The sequence below is a fragment of the Chiloscyllium punctatum genome, chromosome 4, assembly GCF_047496795.1.
Source record: "Chiloscyllium punctatum isolate Juve2018m chromosome 4, sChiPun1.3, whole genome shotgun sequence".
NCBI lineage: Eukaryota > Metazoa > Chordata > Chondrichthyes > Orectolobiformes > Hemiscylliidae > Chiloscyllium > Chiloscyllium punctatum.
The window spans coordinates 69479930-69500345 of record NC_092742.1 but is presented as its reverse complement, the minus strand read 5'-3'; the positions used below and the strand labels follow the sequence as shown (position 1 = coordinate 69500345).

Genomic DNA, 20416 nt, shown 5'->3' with positions numbered 1-20416 from the left:
AATAGGTGATGGATATTTTAATTAAGGATTAATTGAGTATGAATTTATTGTACAAATAGAGAGAGCTAGTCAATGAGGTGGAAGTTTTGGGAGTGCAGTGCACTAGAAATCCTGTGCCAAATAACTCATCTACAAAGCCTGTCCAAAATCTATAGGGTCCAAGTCAGAAGTGCTCTGAAATACTCTCTTCTTGTCTAGATGAGTGCAATTCCAACATCACTCAAGATTTTCAATACCATGCAGCCAGTTGACCGACATCTTATCACACCCCCTTAAATATTTACTGCCTCCACCACCAACGCAGTGGCAGCAGTTTATACCATATACAAATTGCGCCACAACAATGCACTAAGGCTCTTTTGATGGCACCTTCCAAACTCATTATCTTTGCAACCAGGAAGGAGAAAGGAAACAGATAAATTTGGAAATCACTGTCTCAAAATTCCCTTTAAAGCCACACACCATCCAGACTTGTAACTGTAAATAACATTTCTCCTACTATTGCTGGACCTACATCCTGGAATTTCGAACTTAACAGCACTGTGGGTTTAACTACTGCATATAAACTGTTATATCAAGACAACAGCTCACCACTACTTTTTCAACTACAGTTAGGGATGGTCAATAAATGCTGGCCTAGTGCAGCTACCCACATCCATGAAAGATTATGCTGAAACATATCTGACACAATCATTTAAAGGAATGAACACAAATATCGTGCAAATGAAAGTGGAGTGCATGAGAAGTCAGTTAGAGGAACAAAAAAGGTGGCCAGGGGCTGTCAGGCTGAAGGTTTATTTTTGGCAGTGAGGGAGGGTGCATGGTAATGTAATGTAAACATAAATTGAACTTTCAAGAGCTTTTGGGGGATATAGAACTGGCTTGAAGTTAGAAGACAGAGGGTAGTGGTGGAGGATTGCCGTTCAGACTGGAGGCCTGTGAACATTGGTGTGCCACAAGGATTGGTGCTGGATCCACTGCTTTTTATCATTTATATAAATGATTTGGATATGAACATTGGAGGCATATTTACTAAGTTTGCAGATGACATCAAAATTGGAGATGCCATGGACAGCAAAGAAGGCTACCTCGGATTAAACGTGACCTTGATCGGATGGGCCAATAGGCCGAGGATGGAGTTTAATTTAGATAAACGTGAGGTGCTGAATTTTGGAAAAGCAAATCAGGACACGACTTAAACACTTAATGTAAGGTCCTGAGGAGTGTTGCAGGAAAAAAAAAGACCTTGGAGTGCAGGTTCATAGTTTCTTGAAAGTGAAGTCGAAGTTGGATAGGAAGGTGGTGTACGGTATGCTTTCCTTTATTAGTCAGAGCATTGAGTGTAGGAGCTGGGACGTTATGTTGCAGCTGCACAGATCATCGGTTAAGCCACTTTTGGAGTATTGCTTGCCACTCCGATCGACCTTCAATGGAAGGATATTGCGAAGTTTGCAAGGGTTCAGTAAAGGTTTAAGGATATTGTCAGGGTTGGAGGATTTGAGCTACAGGGAGAGGTTGAATAGGCTCGGGCTGTTTTTCCTTAGAGCATCAGAGCTAAGAGGTGGCCTTACAGAGATTTATAAAACCATGAGGGGGTAAATAGACAAGGTCTTTTCCCTGGGGTGGGGGAGTCCAGAACTAGAGGGATAGGTTTAGGATGACAGAGGAAAAATTTAAAAGGGACCCAAGGGGTGCGTATGGAATGAGCTCCCAGAGGAAGTGATGAAGGCTGGTACAATTACAACATTTAAAAGGCATCTGAAGGGGTATATGAATAGGGAGGGTTTGGAGGCATATGGGCCAAGTGCTGGCAAATAGGACTAGATTAGGTTGGGATATCTGGTTGACATGTATGTGTTGGACATAATGGTCAATTTCCATGCTGTACATCTCTATGACTCTCGGAATATTGTATGAGCAGATAATGGGGAAGGAATGCATATGGGTCGCAGAATATTCCCAGCAGCTGACTGTTATGGAAAGTAAACGATAGGAAATCATAGAATAATTGCATACAGAAGAATTAAAAACAAAAATGATACATTTCAGGATTTAAAAAGTGACATTTTACTGCAAAAGTCAAGAATAGGAATCCTTTTTAATTTCTCTCCTTATGCAACAAATTCACAACTGTCCTAAAACATATCTGTTTTAGATTATTCAGTACAGATCAACAAAGATCAGGAAGACTCATTAGCATACATCCCAGTACAGTTATCTCACCAACACCCAAACATATTTGTTTTGTTTTTAAAAACAGGGGCTTATTTTGCACTACAATCTAAAAGACAATTTTATTTAATTTACTCACTTTTCAAAGCTAGTCTGTGCCAGCTTCGCAATAAAGGCACTATCTGCAACAACCTGTGCAAGTCTGGCCAGAGTTTCTGCTGCAGCACATCTCAAGAGAAGATTTGGACTTTCCAAGGAATTCATCACCAGGGTTAGAGCAGGTCTTCTCACCTCTTCTGGACCTAAACTACCCTTCTTGCAAGCTAACCTCTGGAAAATAAAAAAAAATGCAAAACTTCATTATTACAAATTTATCTTTTTTTTTGTTATCTCCAGCAAAATGAGCAGTGTTGAAGATCTGTTATTCCAATATACAAACAGTGCAACATACACATTTCACAACAAACAGTATATTTGCGGTAGGAGAAAGTGAGGTCTGCAGATGCTCGAGATCAGAGTCAAGAGTGTGTTGCTGGAAAAGCACAGCAGGTCAGGCAGCATCCGAGGAGCAGGAGAATCCTGAGGAAGGGCTCTGGCCAGAGAAGTCAATTCTCCTGCTCCTCGGATGCTGCCTGACCTGCCGTGCTTCTCCTACACTCTTGACAGTACAAATGCGCTGCTGCACGTACAACCGCATCAACGAATTCCAAACAATAAGCTACACCCAGTCATTCATAATCAATGCAATGAAGAACTGTGAACATAAATAAAAATATGGCTTTTATATAGTACCTCTTTGGACAGCCCATTACACTTTACAGCCAATGAGAACTTCTGAACTGCAATGACATTCATAATATCAAAAAAGCAGCACCCAGTTGTAGACAGCAGCATCCAAACAGCAATGGAATAATGTCCAGATAACTTGCAACTGCTGAGAGCTCGAGGGAATAGGAGAATGAGACAAACTGAGGAGAGCTCCTCTGCTCTTTTTTTGAACAGCTCCATGTGTTAAGGATGATATTCAGGAGAATATTCTATGGCAGTATGTGTTCCGTACAACAACAGCACTTTCTAGATCTAGTTCTTGGGAATAAGGTGGCCCCAGAAAGTCAAGTGTCAGTGCAACAATGTGTACAGCAGTGAAAATGGTTCTCAGAAGGTTTAGGTGATGGCAGAAAAAGGCAATGCAGAGTAAGAATAATTCACTGGAGAAATCGGACTTCAATAGAATAAGAACAGAGCTGGGCTAGACAGACCAGGACAAAGGTTGGTGGGCAAAATCGTAGCTGAACAACAGGCTAAGAGATGGTTCAGAAACAGTAAAGGCATATTCCCCTTGAAAGCAAATGTAGGTAAACAAATTCAGAGGTTGTCTGTGTGGAAAGTGAGATAGAAATCAAGATAAAGAAAAAAGGGTGCGAACAAAAGGCGTCAAGTAGAAAATAAAATTGAGAACAAACCTGAACACAAAATGTTCAGAAGGGAAGTGCAAAAGGAAATAAGAGAAGCAAAAAGGGATTAAGAAAGAAGATTGGGATTCCTCAAAAGAATTTTTAAAATACAAGTAGGCCTGATTAGGGATCAAAACTGAGATTTACACATGAAGGCGAGAGGGGTTGGGGGATATGGCTGAGATATTCCATGAACATTTTACAGACAGATGATACCCAGGCCATGGTGACAGAGAAGAAATCTCAGTCACTAGAAGAATTCAAAAGTAATGAAGAGGTAACACTGGATAGGTTTTAAGGACTTAAAGGAGTTGTAAGGGGGGGCACCCAGGACCAAATAAGATGCACCAAGGACACTGAAAGAATTGCAACTGGAAACTCACAGAGGTACTGGCCATAACCACTCAATTGTTTCTGGACGTAAGTGGTACCAAAGGACTGAAGAATTGCAAGCGTTTTGTCCTTATTCAAAATGAGTGCAAGGATAAGCCCATCAATTACAGACCAGTAAGTTTATCTTTGACATTGGGAAACTTCTGGAAACAAGAACGTAGGATAGAATTAGTAGTCACATGTACAAATGTGGGTTAATGAGGAGTAATTAGAATGGGTTTCATTTCGGGAAAATCGTGTTTAACTGGAGTTCTTCAAAGAGATAACAGAGAAGATAGCGGAGGGTCATGCTGCTGATGTTATGATGCCAACTGACCTTAATACTGGCCAAGTCTGATTACAAAGTGAAACTTGGCTGATTGGACAGCTAAGCTTTATTTCTGAATTTTAATTTCTGTGGTGGTCAGTCATTGAACATCTTCAAAAAGACTACCAATGTACATTGAATAAACATATATCAAAGTTTATTAAACAGAAAATGGATTTAAAATAAGTTACATTATATAACAACTTTGAAACGGTATTCTTACAAATGTTAGAAATAAAGGTTTGACCTTGTTACTCTCAGCATTACAGATTCTCAATCCTCAATGGAAGGTGGCCCATTTTTATTGTTCTAAGTTCCCTGTTCAATGGGTACACCTGTAACTGGTTTCTTTCCAGCAAACCTCTCTCTTCACTTGATGCTATCTTCTTCAGTTAATGTCTCCTCATGCAATATAACATGCGAACGCAATTCACTTTTCCTTAACATGCGTTCTTTAATCTCTTGCATTCAATGGTCTTGCAGTCTGACACCTTAAAGCATTGTTAAGGACCTTTCGTCTTGCCAACTTCAATGCCAGCCAAGACTTATTTTCATCTGCCTTGACTGCTCTGGAGACTATTGAGCTGCTCTGCTGATGTCACAAGAATTTTTCTCTCTGAATGGAAGACACTTGACCACTCCCTAACCTTCTGAAAGATTCTATCTTTCCAGAGCAATATTTCCCTGTCTCTATCTCCCTGTTTCCCAGGTCACGTTACAGGAAACAGCTCAATTTCCTTCATCATTTCTATGCTTTATTTTCTAAAGCACCACCCTATTCACCTTAGTTTCCTTCTTAAAAAGCCTCATTTAAATATATGTGAACAAATTGAGGCCACCCAGTACTACACACACAACTCAAAACATGGAACTAAAACCGGTTCCCATTTTTAAGAGGTCACATTATAAATGTCACCACTAGGCACAAAGTGGTGCAACACCTCAACCATATATCTTGGAAGTGAGAGAAGGAAATAGTGCTGCCTCTAAAGTGGATCACAGTGGCTGCAGTGAACCTCCCACTCAAACTACCTCAGCACCAGTCTTGGATCTGCTCCGGCTGGGATCCCAGCCTTCCCAACCCCTGGCAATCAGTGCAGACATTGATGATGATGTGCATGGAACCCAAAGTATTTTCATAAAACAAACATGAAGAAACAGTTAAAAAAAAGGATACTGCTTTAAAGGCTATAAAAAGGTAGAGATCTGACTGTACCTGCGCATAATTCATTAAAGCAGGACAATGAGAGAGAGCAGTTAAAGCAAAGAGCATCGTAGGATTTACTCCTAATTTTGACTAATTATGGCTTAATAAAAAATCTTCAAAAAAACTACAAAATTAATCTTCATAATCATGGACAATTTTCAGTGAATATTCAATTGAGACTGTCAACTAAATTTAGTACAAGGCTCTGCATGGTCACAAAATGAAATAATCATTCCATCAGCATTAGCTCAACTCAAATCCAACTTCTGTCATTTCAAATTAGTGAGAAGCTTCAAGTTCCCTTGATCATTTAAAAGTATTATAAAAATAATGTGCTTACCTTCAATCCATAGCAGAATGCAGCAAAAACATTTAACTGTACAGTTTGCTGCTTTGATCCTTTAGTTTGTTTTATCGATTCTGTAAATTGATCCAATATCTGCGCTCTAGGAAAGTGATATGATGAATATTTTATGAAAATTTCCAACTGTTGCCTATGGACTTTGATAATTATATTGGAAGGTTATATTGAAACCAAAATCTAAACAGTAATCCCAATATATGTTGTTGAAATATTGAGAGTTTGAGTATGGGTATGATATTAATATTCCTCACTGGTGCAAGTAGATAGAAGTTTCTATTTAAAAACTAATCTTTTTGAAAGAAGTCTGAAAAAGCACACTGAAAATTAAGAGAGCTAAAAACAAATCATAGAATAGATAAAATTAAGGTTTTGTTGTAAACTAAGTCAAAGCAAGACAAATTAGCAAACTGGATTTTGAAGTTTTTCAAAAACTAGTGTATAAATATTAATTAGATTGTTTCAACACCTGATTTTCTATTCACTACAATTCTGTTTTGTATTTGTAAAATACATGGAATCCAGTACATGGCATAAAAGCTATAATCAATCTGTAGCATGCAGCACCTACAAAGCTAAAAAAAGACAAAATAATCATTTGCACAATAATGTTCAGGGAAGTATATCATATTACCAAAGGAAGGGATAATTTTGCAATTAAAATTATCTTAACTGTTACTGTACAAATTCATTGAATAATATTTGAACTTAACAAATGTTAATTTAAGACCCAAGGCATAAATTCTAAAAATCAATACCTGTGTTTAACATCCAAACAAGGGAATATCACTCCAAAAAGCTCAACTGCTGCTCGGATCATAGATAGTACTGGAGGAAGAGGTGTAGGTACAAGTTCCCCATCTGCTAATCTCTGATAGATGGTAAAGGGATCATGTTCAAGGCTTCCACCTCCCAATATACCACCTAATTTTAACTGTTCAAGGGAAATAGAGAATATTAAACGTCTACAAAAACAGTATGTATAACTAAATATACATGAATTTAACTGAATTTACATTTAGTTTGGTAAAGACTTTTGTTTGAAAAAGTTAATTGATACCCAGCATAAACAGAACAAGCTTCATCCAAGATTTTCCATATCAGGTCTACTAATTAGGATTAATTCTCAAGTGGATCAAGGTAGAGTGCTTTGCATAGTCCAATTTCAGGAGAAATATTACTCCTTTCAATTGCTTTGGAGTTCAGGCATCAACCAAGGAGGAAGAGGAAAAGATTGTGAAGATTAATGCAGCTTTCAGAGGATGTGCTGCCCAGTACTGCGCTCAGTTCTCCATGTGTGGTCTAACCAAGCCTTTGCACGGTTGAAGCACAATTTTTGCCCTGTATTCCTATCCTCGATTATGAAAGCCAAGATTTCATTTGTCTTACTAATTGCTTTCTGTACCCATTCACAACATTTCAATCATCTTCATACCTGCATTCTCTTGCACTCCCTTACTCTCATCATTAAACCTCTCCCTTAACTCTACAGTTAGGTCCAAAGTAGATGACCAGACCAACATCCGACAAACATTACAATGAGGGAACAGTTCCTGAATAAAGGCTACTTTATAAAATCAAATCTGGGGCATTTGCACTTCTCTGAAACCAGAGAACAGAATCTTCCGACCCAGGGATTTGTCACTTTTTTAAAAAAAATTCTTTAATGCTGTTATCTTGATAGTATTAATTTTGAAGCTCAGATTCGATAATAGTTTACTCAGCTATCTGGCATCCACCACAGTAAGCACTGATACAGTGTAATTATCATAATTGTTATGAGATAAATAATTCTGGAATGTTACAAATCTGGCTCAGGTACAAGGACATCTCATTGCAGAAGACGAAAGAGACTTGAGCTTTTTTCTGAAAAATGAAGTAGTCAGAGCAACAGAGAGGTGAGGACCACAAGATAGGCAGTCAGAGCAGAGTTAAATTCATTAAATTGGTAGTTATTCCACAAGAGAAAGGTGCTAACTGTTTGCTAAGTCTCTGCTAAGCTGTTAAGGATTTTTTCTTAAATTTAAAAATAATCTACAGTTTGATGTCAAAGTTAACAAAACACATAAAAGGCAACATGAGGAGGTGAAAAATATAACTAAATATTTAAAAGTTAGCATTTCAGGTGACATCAAAGCCACTGCATACTAACGTGATCCAGCACAAAAATGCCTACAATAGATGTTTGAAATTTGAGCAGCTTAGAGTTTGAGTTGGAGTGTGATTACAGACATGGGGAGGAAGAGTGTTACATGGAAGAGTTGTACAAGGCAGCAATCACTCCGCTTAGGGTCTTTCAATTTGGTCACTGGTCAGGGACAGGTTGGTGCATCTGTAAGCGAGTCAAGTAAAAGGATTTACAGTGCAGGAGTGTCAGTTCTGCAATTGTCCAAAAGGTGCATGGTCCTCACAGCCTGTTTGGATTAGTAGAAGGGCTGCAGGGTGTATGTACAAACTGACCATGACACGTCGTAGGTCAGTTAAATGGGAAGAGCAACAAAGAATGTAGTAATACTGGGTGACAGCATAGCAAGGCGGACTAGAGCAGAGTTTGAAAGTCCAGCTGGCTGTAGCCTGCCCAATGCTAGAGTTTGCTGAGGGTTGCAAAGGAACATGCAGTTCGAGGGTCCAGTGATTGTGGCTCATGTCGGAACTACAACAGGTAGAACTGGAAAGAGGCTCTGCATACAGCATATGAACAGCTCGGCAATAATTCGGAAACCACAGCCTCAAAATTATAGTCCTTGGATTATTACTTCAACCGTGTGAAATTAGAGACGAATAAATGGCACAAAGACTGGTGCTGGTAAAGTGTGTTCTGGTTCATGGGAAACGGTACCAGTACTGAGGAAAGTGTAACATTGAGAAGTTTGACACTTAAACTGTGTTAAGGCCAATGTTCTTCCAAACTTCATGACTAGGGCAATAGGAAAGGTTTTAACCTAAACAACAGAAGTTAAATGGATCAAAAGTTGCAAGGTGTAGTATACCTAAGAGGAAAAAGTAACATGGCAAATGGGGTTCACAAATTTCAGGAGAGGAAAAAAATCCTAGGAGTAAATCAACAATGAAAACTAGATGCTACGATTAACAAAGAGGGACAAATCTTAAGGCTCCATATCTACAAAAAAAAAGAGCTTTCATAGCATAATAAAGGAATTGATAACAAACTTTGAAGAAAATCAGTACAATCTCATGGCAATTCGGAGACACATCTTCAGAATGACATGGATTGGGTCCTGAATAGTAAGAGATTTATGACATTAAGAAAAATAGGAATCTCGGTAAACATGGAGGGGAATTACTGATCAACCAAGAACAGCATTTGTGCCATATTTCAAGGGGACTTTGGTTCAGAAAATCAGAATGCATAATTGGTTTGTGCTGAACTAAGCTACAGTAGAGCAAGGAACTAATTAGTCGGAGTGGTTCACAGAGTACGTAACAATAACTACAAGATGGTACAATTATACAAGAAGAAAAATTGGTTGCTTGTGAAAAAGGGATATTAAAAATCATGAGTGGCCTTAATCAACATAAACTAGAAAAGGTGGATTGGCAGGAATAGCCTGGATGAGGAATTCATAGAATGCTTTTGAGATAATTTCTTAGAGTAGAATGTTTTGGAATTGACCAGACAACAGGTTATATCGAGCTTGGTATTGTGTAAAATGACAGGATGAACTAATCACCTCAGACTTAAAGGAACCCCTCAGTAGTAGTGATCACAATATGAATGAATTTTACATCCAATTCAAAAGAGAAAATTGGGTGTCTTTTAAAGCAAAATAAGGGGAATTATGAGCATAAAAGCTGAGCTAGCTGAAGTGAACTGACATTTTAGACAAGGAGATCGATCAATAGAGATAAAGTAGAAGAAGATATTTAAGGGGACATTTCTAAACACTCAATTAGTACATTGCCACTAAGAATAAAAAAATCCTATCCTTTGTTAGGGAAAGCATCATACTTAAGAAAAAAACATATAATTACACAAAGATGAAATAGGTTAGTCGACTGGTCAAAATATAAAGAATTGTAGAGAATGACAAAAGGCTAACCTGGAGGAAGAAATGAGAAGGTTATGAGAAGAATGTAAAAATCAATACTAAGAGCTTATATAAATATTTATAAAAGAAAAGGGCAAGTAAAATGAGTGTCAGTCCTCAAGAGAGTGAGAACAGGGAGTTAATAGTAAATTACATGGAAATGGTGGATGAAATGAACAAATATTGTGCTTCTGTCTTCACTACTGAGAATCCAAAACACATTTCAATAATAACTATCAGTCAAAAGACGGGCGGCACGGTGGCACAGTGGTTAGCACTGCTGTCTCACAGCGCCGGAGACCCGGGTTCAATTCCCGCCTCAGGCGACTGACTGTGTGGAGTTTGCACGTTCTCCCCGTGTCTGCGTGGGTTTCCTCCGGGTGCTCCGGTTTCCTCCCACAGTCCAAAGATGTGCAGGTCAGGTGAATTGGCCATGCTAAATTGCCCATAGTGTTAGGTAAGGGGTAAATGTAGGGGTATGGGTGGGTTGCGCTTCGGCGGGTCGGTGTGGACTTGTTGGGCCGAAGGGCCTGTTTCCACACAGTAAGTAATCTAATTCTGTAAGATGGAATGGAAGGTAGAACTTCGTGAAAATACAAGTAAATAATGGTACTTAGCAAACTGATTGAGTTGCAGGTTGCCAGACGTTGACAAAAATGCATCTTTATTGGAATGATAGAATGTGACAAATGAACTCCCATAGTGGTCTGTGCTGGGTCTTAACTTTTTACAATTTAATGACTTAGATGAGGGGAGTGAAGGCATGGTAGCAACATTCGCAGATGATGGGAAAGTATCTTTGAAGAACACAAAGTTGCAGATGGACAGGTTGAGTGAATGAGCAAACATCTGACAGTTGCTCATATTCTAATAGTGGATACAAGAGAAACATCTTTACCAAGAAAGTGTTTGAAAAATAGAATATTGAATCACAAAATGAGTTGATGAAGCAAAGCATATGATGATATGGTGAATAAAGACGAAAAGTACATCCACATAGCCAAACACTAATTGTTTCTATGCTGTAGAATTATTAAATTATTTGTTATCTCACCTCACCTGTTTGAGCCTAAACAGGGGATCTTATTCTTGACAATAGTTTGGCTGTGAGGCCATAGAGTCGTAAAGGGGTGTTTTTGCTCAACTGCTCTAACTGATTGTTTAACTTAAGATTGAAGCAAATTCACTACTTTCTTACTACTCAATACCTTTCGCCTCTTTCTATATTTAATATTAAACTGATTGGAAAACCTCAATATTTAAAGCAACTCTCCTGTGGTAAAATTATTACAAGGTTCTCAAACATGGAAGTGAGATATTTTTCAAAGCATTGCCCATCAAGTGTCACTTTCATTTACTATACCTGGTCCTCAATAAATCGATGATCAGTTTCTTGCAACCAGGCTCCAAGTAGCAGAGCATCATCCTGATGGCAAAGGGATGGAAGCAAGAACGTAGCAGCAAACATTTGATTATCAGCCAGAGTCAATTCCGCAATCAACTCTTTCAGAACAGAATTAAAAATCCCTTTGATGAAAAACATAAATTTTCAAGAAGTTATTCAACAGACATTTATTCGTTATACAAATTATAGCATGATTATTAGATCATATTAATCTACCATGTCTATAAAATCATCAAATGACAATATGGGGTATTTTTTGATTTTGTTAGAATCAGGCTTCTATTCACATTGAAGTAAACAATTGCACAAATATAATTTTAAATTATCCAATATTTATAAACTATGTAAATGACAGTGTGAAATTTTCTTAGAATATCTGCAATATTAGATAATTTGTATGATGCTAAATTAATTAAATATGAAACAACTTGGATAAGTTTGGCACTTCTCATGATTTCAGAATGTTCGAAATGCTTTAAACTCAGTGAAGTACTTCTCAATTCTAAATCACTGTTGTAATGTCAGCACGCAAAAAAATAATGAGATCAAGAAGGATGATTTCAAGGGAATTGAAATTATTTTTCTTACGTGAATACATTTCGAGAGAGGTTTCCAAACATGGCAAGTGCAAGGCTGAATAAGAACTGTTCATAGTTATGAGAAAGTGGGAGGCAAAAAGATGTACCCAGATTCCAGAGTGTTCAGAGACTCAAAATAACCTGTAAAACTGGTGGGATTTTCGCTTTGCTGGCAATGATGTTTACTTTGCGATTTGTTTATGGATGTGACATCACTATTATAATTAAGGATGTATAAAGTAGGGTTCAAGAAGAAATGCAACAGTGGCTGTGAATTAATTTGTTTTGCTGTGATGCAAGTTGATGGAACATTTTTGGTCCAAGTGAACGAAAAAATTAAATGGGGTGGGGACATTTTGTGCTGACTTGAACAATTACACAAAATTAATTGACTTTTGATCAGGAAGAAACACAGTCACTTAAGATGTTGAAGGTTTGAGAGTGTGCGATGTTATTTTTTACTGCTTATCCAAAACTACCAATAATGTTTTATTAGAAAACAACTGCATAAGTTGTGTCTGTGAGAGTGGCAGTGACTACAAAAATGTTCTCTGTGCCAGTTTACCCAATTACTAGTACATGTTGCACATAAATACAAATGGATCAAAAAGCAACAGAATGCATCGAGAACAAGAATTCAATAATATGACAAAGATACTTTATGCTTGGTCTAATTTCCTGCCAATGCAGTTTAGTTCAGAGTTGATAAAATGCAATATTTTATCAATATTTTTGACAAAATGCACAAAAAAATCAAAGGCAACTCAAAATTTAAATGTTAGCTTATAGAGTTGTTATAACACTAAAAAAAATGATTATATTACAAGGCAGTTAATTGCAGACTTCTTCATTAAAATGCAGAACTAATTAAGTATTAACAAAATAGTGAACATGCAATATATGTGCAAATCTACCTTCAGGTCAGGATTAAAGTCCAGGTGGCTGGATGCATTACCTGCTTAGAATTGGAACATGAATAGGCCATTCTGCCCTTCCAGCCTGCTCTGTCTTCAATTGAATCATGGCTGATTATCTAACTCAGTAAAAGAAAAATGACCCTATCGTCAAATGCCTTGTTGCTGTTAGCATCTACAAATCTATTGATCCCTACTTTGAAGTTATGTGATGACCAAGCTTCCACAATCCCCTGGGTTACAGAATTCCAAACAGTCAACACGATCCAAGTAAAGAAATGCCTCCTTATTTCACTCCCAAATGGGTTGCCCCTTATTCTGAGACTACGTTCAGTAACTAGAGATCCCACCCCAGCCAATGGAAATGTTCTTTCTGCATTTATCTTGTCTACCTTTTATAAATTTTCTAAGGTCCAGTTAAAATACCTCTCATTCTTGTAAATTCCAGAGAAAACATAGACAGAACAGTCATCTGAGGAATTACTCTTGTAAGCTTCCACTGCACTTGCTCAAGGAAACTCCACACCATACTCTACGTGCAGTCTCACTAAGTTCTACAGAACTGAAGCAACAAATCTTTATTCCTGTGCTCGAATCTTTTTGCAATAAAGGCCATACCATTTATCTTCACAATTAGCGGTAATACTTGTGTGCTAGCTTTCAGTGACTTATGAATAATAAGACCTAGGTCCTTTGTGAAGTGCTGCAATCCAAATCTCTCAACCATTTAAGAAATGCTCTGCACCTCAGTTCCTCATAGCAAAATGGACAACTTCACACTTATCCACATGACCTTCCATGTTTTTGCCCACTCACTCAGCCTGACCAAATCGTCTTGAGCTTCTTAGCATTACCATCATAAACACACACTCCCACCTAGTGTCATATTATTCGTAAACTTGGAAAAAATATAATTGGTACCATGTCAATTCACGCTCAATGTCTTTGAGGCAGAGATGGATAAACTCTTGATCTCGCAAGGAATTAAGGGCTATGGGGAGAGTGCAGGTAAGCAGAGTTGAAATGCCCATCAGCCATGATTAAATGGCAGAGTGGACTCGATGGGCCAAAAGGCCTTACTTCCACTCCTATGCCGTATAGTTTTTATTTATAATTATACGTATTTATATGATGTTGAAGTGCAGGTGTTGGACTGGGGCAGACCAAGTCAAAAATCACAAGACACCGGGTTATAGTCCAAACTATCAGATTCTGCTTCCACTGTCTTTTGCAGATGACCGTTCCAAAAACGTACAATCTACTGAGAGAAAGGAATTGTCCTTAAATGGGTAATCACTTATTTCAACGAGGTGGCCAGTGAAATAACAAAAAATACCTCAGAAATCACATAATTCTTTACTGGGCCTCAAAATTATTTCAGTAAAATATGTTCTGTTGCCTTCTGGTTACGTTAAAAACTTCTGGGTTTCACAAGAAGTACTGGAACAAATCTGATTCAGTAATGAATAAGAGAAAGACATTGAGTTTGACTTCTGTTCTTTTAGCGTAACCACTTATCACTGATACAAACAGGAATTAACAAGGATAATAAAACAAAATACGTTGAATTATATTAGGAGCTATAGGAGCAAAGAAATAAAGCTTGATCAGTTTTACTAAAGAATTAACAACTAGTGAAAATATAGTCAAAGCAGTTTGAAGAAGGATTTGCTCACAGTGGAATCAGTATTGCTCGGACACCAAATGATGAATAAAGGGAGGGGTGATGCATACAGCAGTATGTAGTGAAACAGCACTTACACATAATACAGTCTCAAGACATTTTACAGGAGAATTATGGAAAAAGATTTGACATCAAGCCATGTTAATGAGAAACTAGGCCAAAAACTTGGTCAAAGAAGCAAGTTTTAAGGAGTGCCTTAAAGTAGAAGGCAAGGTGAAGAGATTTAGGAGAAATTTCAGAACATATATAATAGGACCTTGAAGCCTGATGAAGGGCTTATGCCCAAAACGTAGATTTTCCTGCTTCTTGGATGCTGCCTGACCGGCTGTGTTTCTTCAGCACCACACTCTTGACAAAGTTTGATAGCAGAGTATTCTTGGAAATTGACTCAATTTCAGATAGTGTTGCGGACAGGCAACATTTATATGGAGGGAAGAAAAAGAGGGACTGAAGGTTGATCTTCCAGGGACTGCAGAAGTAATGGTACAAGAGCATGAAAGGAAGTACTGCATTTGCACTGCAGATGATTGTCTGCATCCAACGTAGTGGATGAAGATTAAATCAGACAAATGCAATTCTGGTGGTGGTAGTCATGAATTGCTGGGAGCAAAATTTCATGATCAAAAATGTCAAAAGCAGTATACAGGTTGGGAAGGGCAAAAAGCATTACAGATTCTCTATGCTACCTCTTACACCTACACAGAAATTGTTCCTGGACTATAATGGGAGAAGCAATCTGCTCAAATGGATAAATTCAAACAAGAACATCAGAGAAAGATGGACTCAAATTTAAGACATGGCAATGATCCGGAACTTATGAAAAATAAGGAAAGTTGAAGTAGGACAAATAGTTCCCAAAAGTAAAAAAGGTCAAAGTTTGCTTTATTTTGAGAGGAGTGATTATATCATTTTAATTAATGTGTGCATTGATAGGGGGGGGGAGACCAATAATTTCTATCAACAGGAAACCAGTGTGGTCAACAAATTGGAGAAAGAGTGTTCAGAAAGCAAGAGCTCAGAGAGCACGAGGAAAAATAGGAAAAAACCCAGAGAAAGATATATCAAAATGATTTGCTGGTCTGATTTTTTTTCCCCCAGAGAGAATTATGTTTCCTTTGATCGACAAAAAATCTAGAAAAAAAGGCTTCATTTTGGAAAATCAATTGAAGAAGGTGCGGGAGGGGATAATGGCAAAAGGTTTGGGGGATAAGCAGTGGGAATGACTTTTTGGTTTACAAATTCACATTTCCTGATTTATTATGTTTACAGTCCTTGGGTATTATTACAGTTTTCCTCCTGGCTATTTAGTTTGCAATGTTACATGAATTTTACAAATCTTCACTTGTAACTGTAATATTTAATTAATTCACTAAACAGTTATTTTGCTGTTTATTGGGCAATGGATTGGTTGTCAATTATATTCAATTAGTTATATTCATTGATTTTGTATCATGTCCAAGAATTGTCTGCATTCCCCAATTCTAATGAAGTCACTACTTTTCCTTCAAAGTACCAGGAAAATAGAATTCCACTGGAGGAGGGAAACAGATTTGATCCAACAACAAAGCAACCTTAACTGACAATGGTGTGTGTGAATCAGATAATTCAGACTGAAATTATTAACTTCTACCAGACTCACCTTCATAATCTTTGGTTGGCAGCAGAGCCAAAACCTCATACAACCTTTGTCTAAACACCACTGAAACACTCTTCAAAGGAGTTCCATATGATTTGTTAAGCGCTGGTAGTCTGTAATTATTTATTAAATATTTATCATTTATCATCTCATGGCATCAAGCCAACTATTGCAGAAACAAAATCAAGACATGAAATTGTTTTGTTATTTATTCTTATAAGTTCATTTACAAGCATTTTTATCACCAAAAAAACAAGCCAGTCTTCAATGTCCATTAAAAGAAAACAAAAGCCAAAACACAAAAAAATCCAACTGTCCAGCTAATAGCATATCCAACCAATGCAATGGATTTGGGATAACATCAAGGGAAATGTTAACTCTAATTATGACAATGTCAAGAAACATTGTTAATTCAAACATTATGAATAATATAATAATAACATAAACACAATGCGAACAGTAAACCACTCTTTTTCTGTGGAAAGCATTTTCTTGTTGAAATTCCAAACCAAAAATAACATATCAACGATGCAGTTACAAAATCCTCATCTAATTCTTTTCACAAAAAGAATGCACAATACTGAAAAATACAGACATCTCAAATAAGTTGCTGTTGCATAACTTACTTTGTTGATAAAGCTACAGCGAAGGTAAGGAGTGGAAGGAGTCTCTCAGTTACATCATCGGTCAATAAATCTTTGCAATACAACATAAAGCATTTCATTGCTGAAATAAAATAAATACAAAACTAAATTATCAATCTAAGAATATTTGTTTCAAACTCTACTCAAAAAGGCTGAGTGAAGTTGCAACTGTAAAAATAATTACAAAACAAAACAAGCGAAGAAAAACAAAGTGCGATCCACGCACAGAGCTGTATCAAGATTCTTTTAGGCTACTGAGAGAATGGGAATTTACAACTTCTCCTTTCGTTTCAGTAGAACATATTCCAAAATAAAACATATGAGGCACAATAGCCCAATTGCCTTGGCCTTGTAAGAAACCAGAACCTCAAATGATAGTCAGTTTCTTTTTTCACTCAGGTAAACAATCCCAACAATATTAACCTTTCAGCCAGAAGGGATAATTTGACATTAACACTATTTCAGCTTTTTGTTTTCCCAAAGAGGGAAAAAAGTTCTACATGGACACAAGTTAAATAATGACAATGAGTGAAAAGAAAATAATATATTCATTCGGATATAATCTGGACGTAAGTTTACTCATTGAGCTGGAAGGTTTGTTTTCAGACGTCTCATCACCATAATAAGTAACATCAGCAGTGAGCCTCTGGTGAAGCCCTGGTGGTATAGCCCGCTTTTTATTTGTGTTTAGGTTTCCTTGGGTTGGTGATGTCATTTCCTGCGGTGATGTCATTTCCTGTTCTTTTTCTCAGGGTGTAGTAAATGGGATCCAAGTCAATGTGTTTGTTTATAGAGTTTCGGTTGGAATGCCATGCTTTTAAGAGTTCTTGTGCGTGTCTCTCTTTGGCTTGTCCTAAGATGGAAGTGTTGTCCCAATCAAAGTGATATCTTTCCTCATCTGTATGTAAAGATTCTAGCGAGAGTGGGTCACGTCTAGTTTTCTGCCTGTTTGTCCAATGTAGCGTTTGTTACATTTCTTGCTCGGTATTTTGTAAATGACATTAATTTTGCTTGTCGTCTGTATAGGGTCTTTCAGGAACTACGCAGAGCAGAGAAAAATCACCAGTACAATGTATTCAACAAGAATAGGTACCCAATGAACACAGTCCACTGATTTCTCAGCAACAAACTCAATCAAGCAGACAAAACATGTCCAGAAACCCAAGCCACTCTCCCCTACATCAAAGACATCTCAGAAATGACTGCCACACTACTCAGATCCCTTGGTATCATGGTAGCCCAAAAACCCACCAACACACGAAAACAGCAGCTAATGAACTTGAAAAACCTATACAGACAACAAAGCAGAACGAATGTCATTTACAAAATACCTTGCAAGAACTGTAACAAATGCTACATTGGACAAACAGGCAGAAAACTAGCCACCAGGATACATGAACATCAACTAGCCACAAAAAGACATGACCCACTCTCACTAGTATCTTTACATACAGATGAGAAAGGACACCACTTTGACTGGGACAACATCCATCCAAGGACAAAACAAACAGAGACATGAACAAGAATTCCTCGAAGCATGGCATCCCAACCGGAACTCTGTCCATAAACACATGGACTTGGACCCCTTTTACTAACCCCCGCCGAGAAAAAAAAAAGACAGGAATGACATCACCACAGGAAATGATATTTCCAACCCAAGGAAACCTAAACACACAAATAAAAAGCAGGCCATACCACCAGAGCTTCAAAACAAGCTCACTGATGATGTTATAGAGTATGGTGATGAAATATCTGAAAACAAACCTTCTAGCTCAGCGAGCAAACTTACATCCAGAACCTCAACCTGAGCTACAAATCTCCTCATAACTCACTCAGATATAATCTGTTCGGTTTCACATTTTACTACATGTACTTAAGCATCCTTTAGTACTTAATTTCTATTCTTAGGTTATTTTATTTCAGTTTATTCTAATTTGCTGTAATTAAAGATTTCTTCACTCAACTGCTCATTTTACATCAAAAGTGATGCAGGATCCTTTGGAGCCCATCCAGTTTCAGGAGAGAGTTAACTGGGAAGCAAAAGGACTGCAAGAGTGTCCATGGTATGCTCAACAAAATGAGGCTGTATGAAGTGCGAAGTAATTTTCCTGCAACAACACCAAAAGTTTCAAATGTCTTACCACAGAGAGCTCCTGCACGTTCTTCCAGCATCACCTGCCATGTGAAGCAATCCCCACGACTTCTTTCCATTTCCAAGTCTTTTGGGGATTGAGGGAATACACTTTTCCAAAGCAAGAGGATTCTTGGAAGATGACAGTGTATGACTGCTGGCCCTGAAATTACAAACTGGTAACATAACGGGTGCCAAATTTGGAAAAAATAAACATAAAATCATCTAATATTTGCAAACAGTTCACCCATTTGTAGCATAACTATAATTGTCTTAATCTGGAGTGTAAGATCAAGTATAAAGTAATATATTAGACCAACTAAAATTCATTTAAATTTATCTTACATTTTATAATAGGATGACAACTAGTTACACTGAGCAAATGTTCATTTGTTGCACTATGCAATTTGAAGTTAGGTTAATGAATGTATAAAGTAGCATATATTCATTGTCCACATGCTCAACATGAACGTTCAAAACAAGCTGTCTACTCAGAGCATGGCAAGCGGTTACTATGAGGGTGCAGATCCATTTATGTTCATTGAAGATGAGCAACCTATTAGACATTTACCAAAAATTCTCTTGTGCTAATATGTTTGGGGAGAATTTTCCTATCGCCTCCTGAAGCACAAGTGATTTTTGAAGGCTTTTTAAAAACCTTCTAGACCAAGAACATGCAGAGGTAGAAGGATGGTTGAAATTAATGTCAAATGTGGGGCAATTTTACTAGTTATGAACAAGAAGCTTCACATTGCATTATTTTTTGCTTATTTGAGTGAGAAGGTCTGAGGAGAAGTCTGCATTTTTAAATAAAAGATCAATGGAAAGAAAAATTGGATTTAAAAAAATACTTCTTAGGAATCATATGGCTTCAAATAAACTCTGGTCTTATGTTAGAACACTTGCTGCTTTTTCATGATTACTATTGTTATCCTTTTACCAATTTTGTATTGAGCTGGAAAGAACTTGTGGAATTTGGGACAGCTTGTGGTAGAAGAACAGACCAAACAAACTGTTTTTTTTGAGAGGCCAGACCTGGAGGCTAATTGCAGATTAAACTTTGATTAAAAAAGTGTCAAATTTACTGATGAGAGAAAGATAAATAAGAAAATATTGTAGAAAAGTCACACAGAAGCTATAAAAGGTCACAGATAGGTACACAGGAAGTGCTTATGGAATTAAAACAATTGATAGGAAGGGAGAGTTCATCAGCATAATCATGAAAGTTCGTCCAGGATTATGAATTACAAATAATTACAGCCATTTGGCCCAATTGATCGATGTCAGTGTTTGTGGACCACACAAACCTCCCCCTACCCTTCTTCATCCAACCTCATCAAGTTATCTTTCCATTTCTTTCACTAGCTCCTTATGTCTACAGATGACATCATGAGGTAGAAAAAGGGACATGATGACAGACCCACCGGTAGCGATGGACAGATGGAAAAAAAGCCATTATTAGAGATTCATTGGCCATGTGT

General features: G+C 37.5%; 1 protein-coding gene across 7 annotated transcripts in view; it reads right to left on the bottom strand.

The window, feature by feature from the left end:
- heatr5a (HEAT repeat containing 5a) overlaps window positions 1–20416 on the bottom strand; it is a 129127-nt gene that overhangs the window by 62725 nt on the left and 45986 nt on the right. For all 7 annotated transcript variants that reach the window (XM_072568984.1, XM_072568983.1, XM_072568990.1 and 4 more), the window contains 7 exons: window positions 18946–19098; window positions 16787–16886; window positions 16164–16273; window positions 11307–11470; window positions 6653–6828; window positions 5874–5979; window positions 2312–2502 (listed from right to left, as the gene is read on the bottom strand). In XM_072568984.1, the coding sequence (XP_072425085.1) occupies window positions 2312–2502; window positions 5874–5979; window positions 6653–6828; window positions 11307–11470; window positions 16164–16273; window positions 16787–16886; window positions 18946–19098 (1000 nt within the window). The remainder of the gene's footprint in view (window positions 1–2311; window positions 2503–5873; window positions 5980–6652; window positions 6829–11306; window positions 11471–16163; window positions 16274–16786; window positions 16887–18945; window positions 19099–20416) is intronic.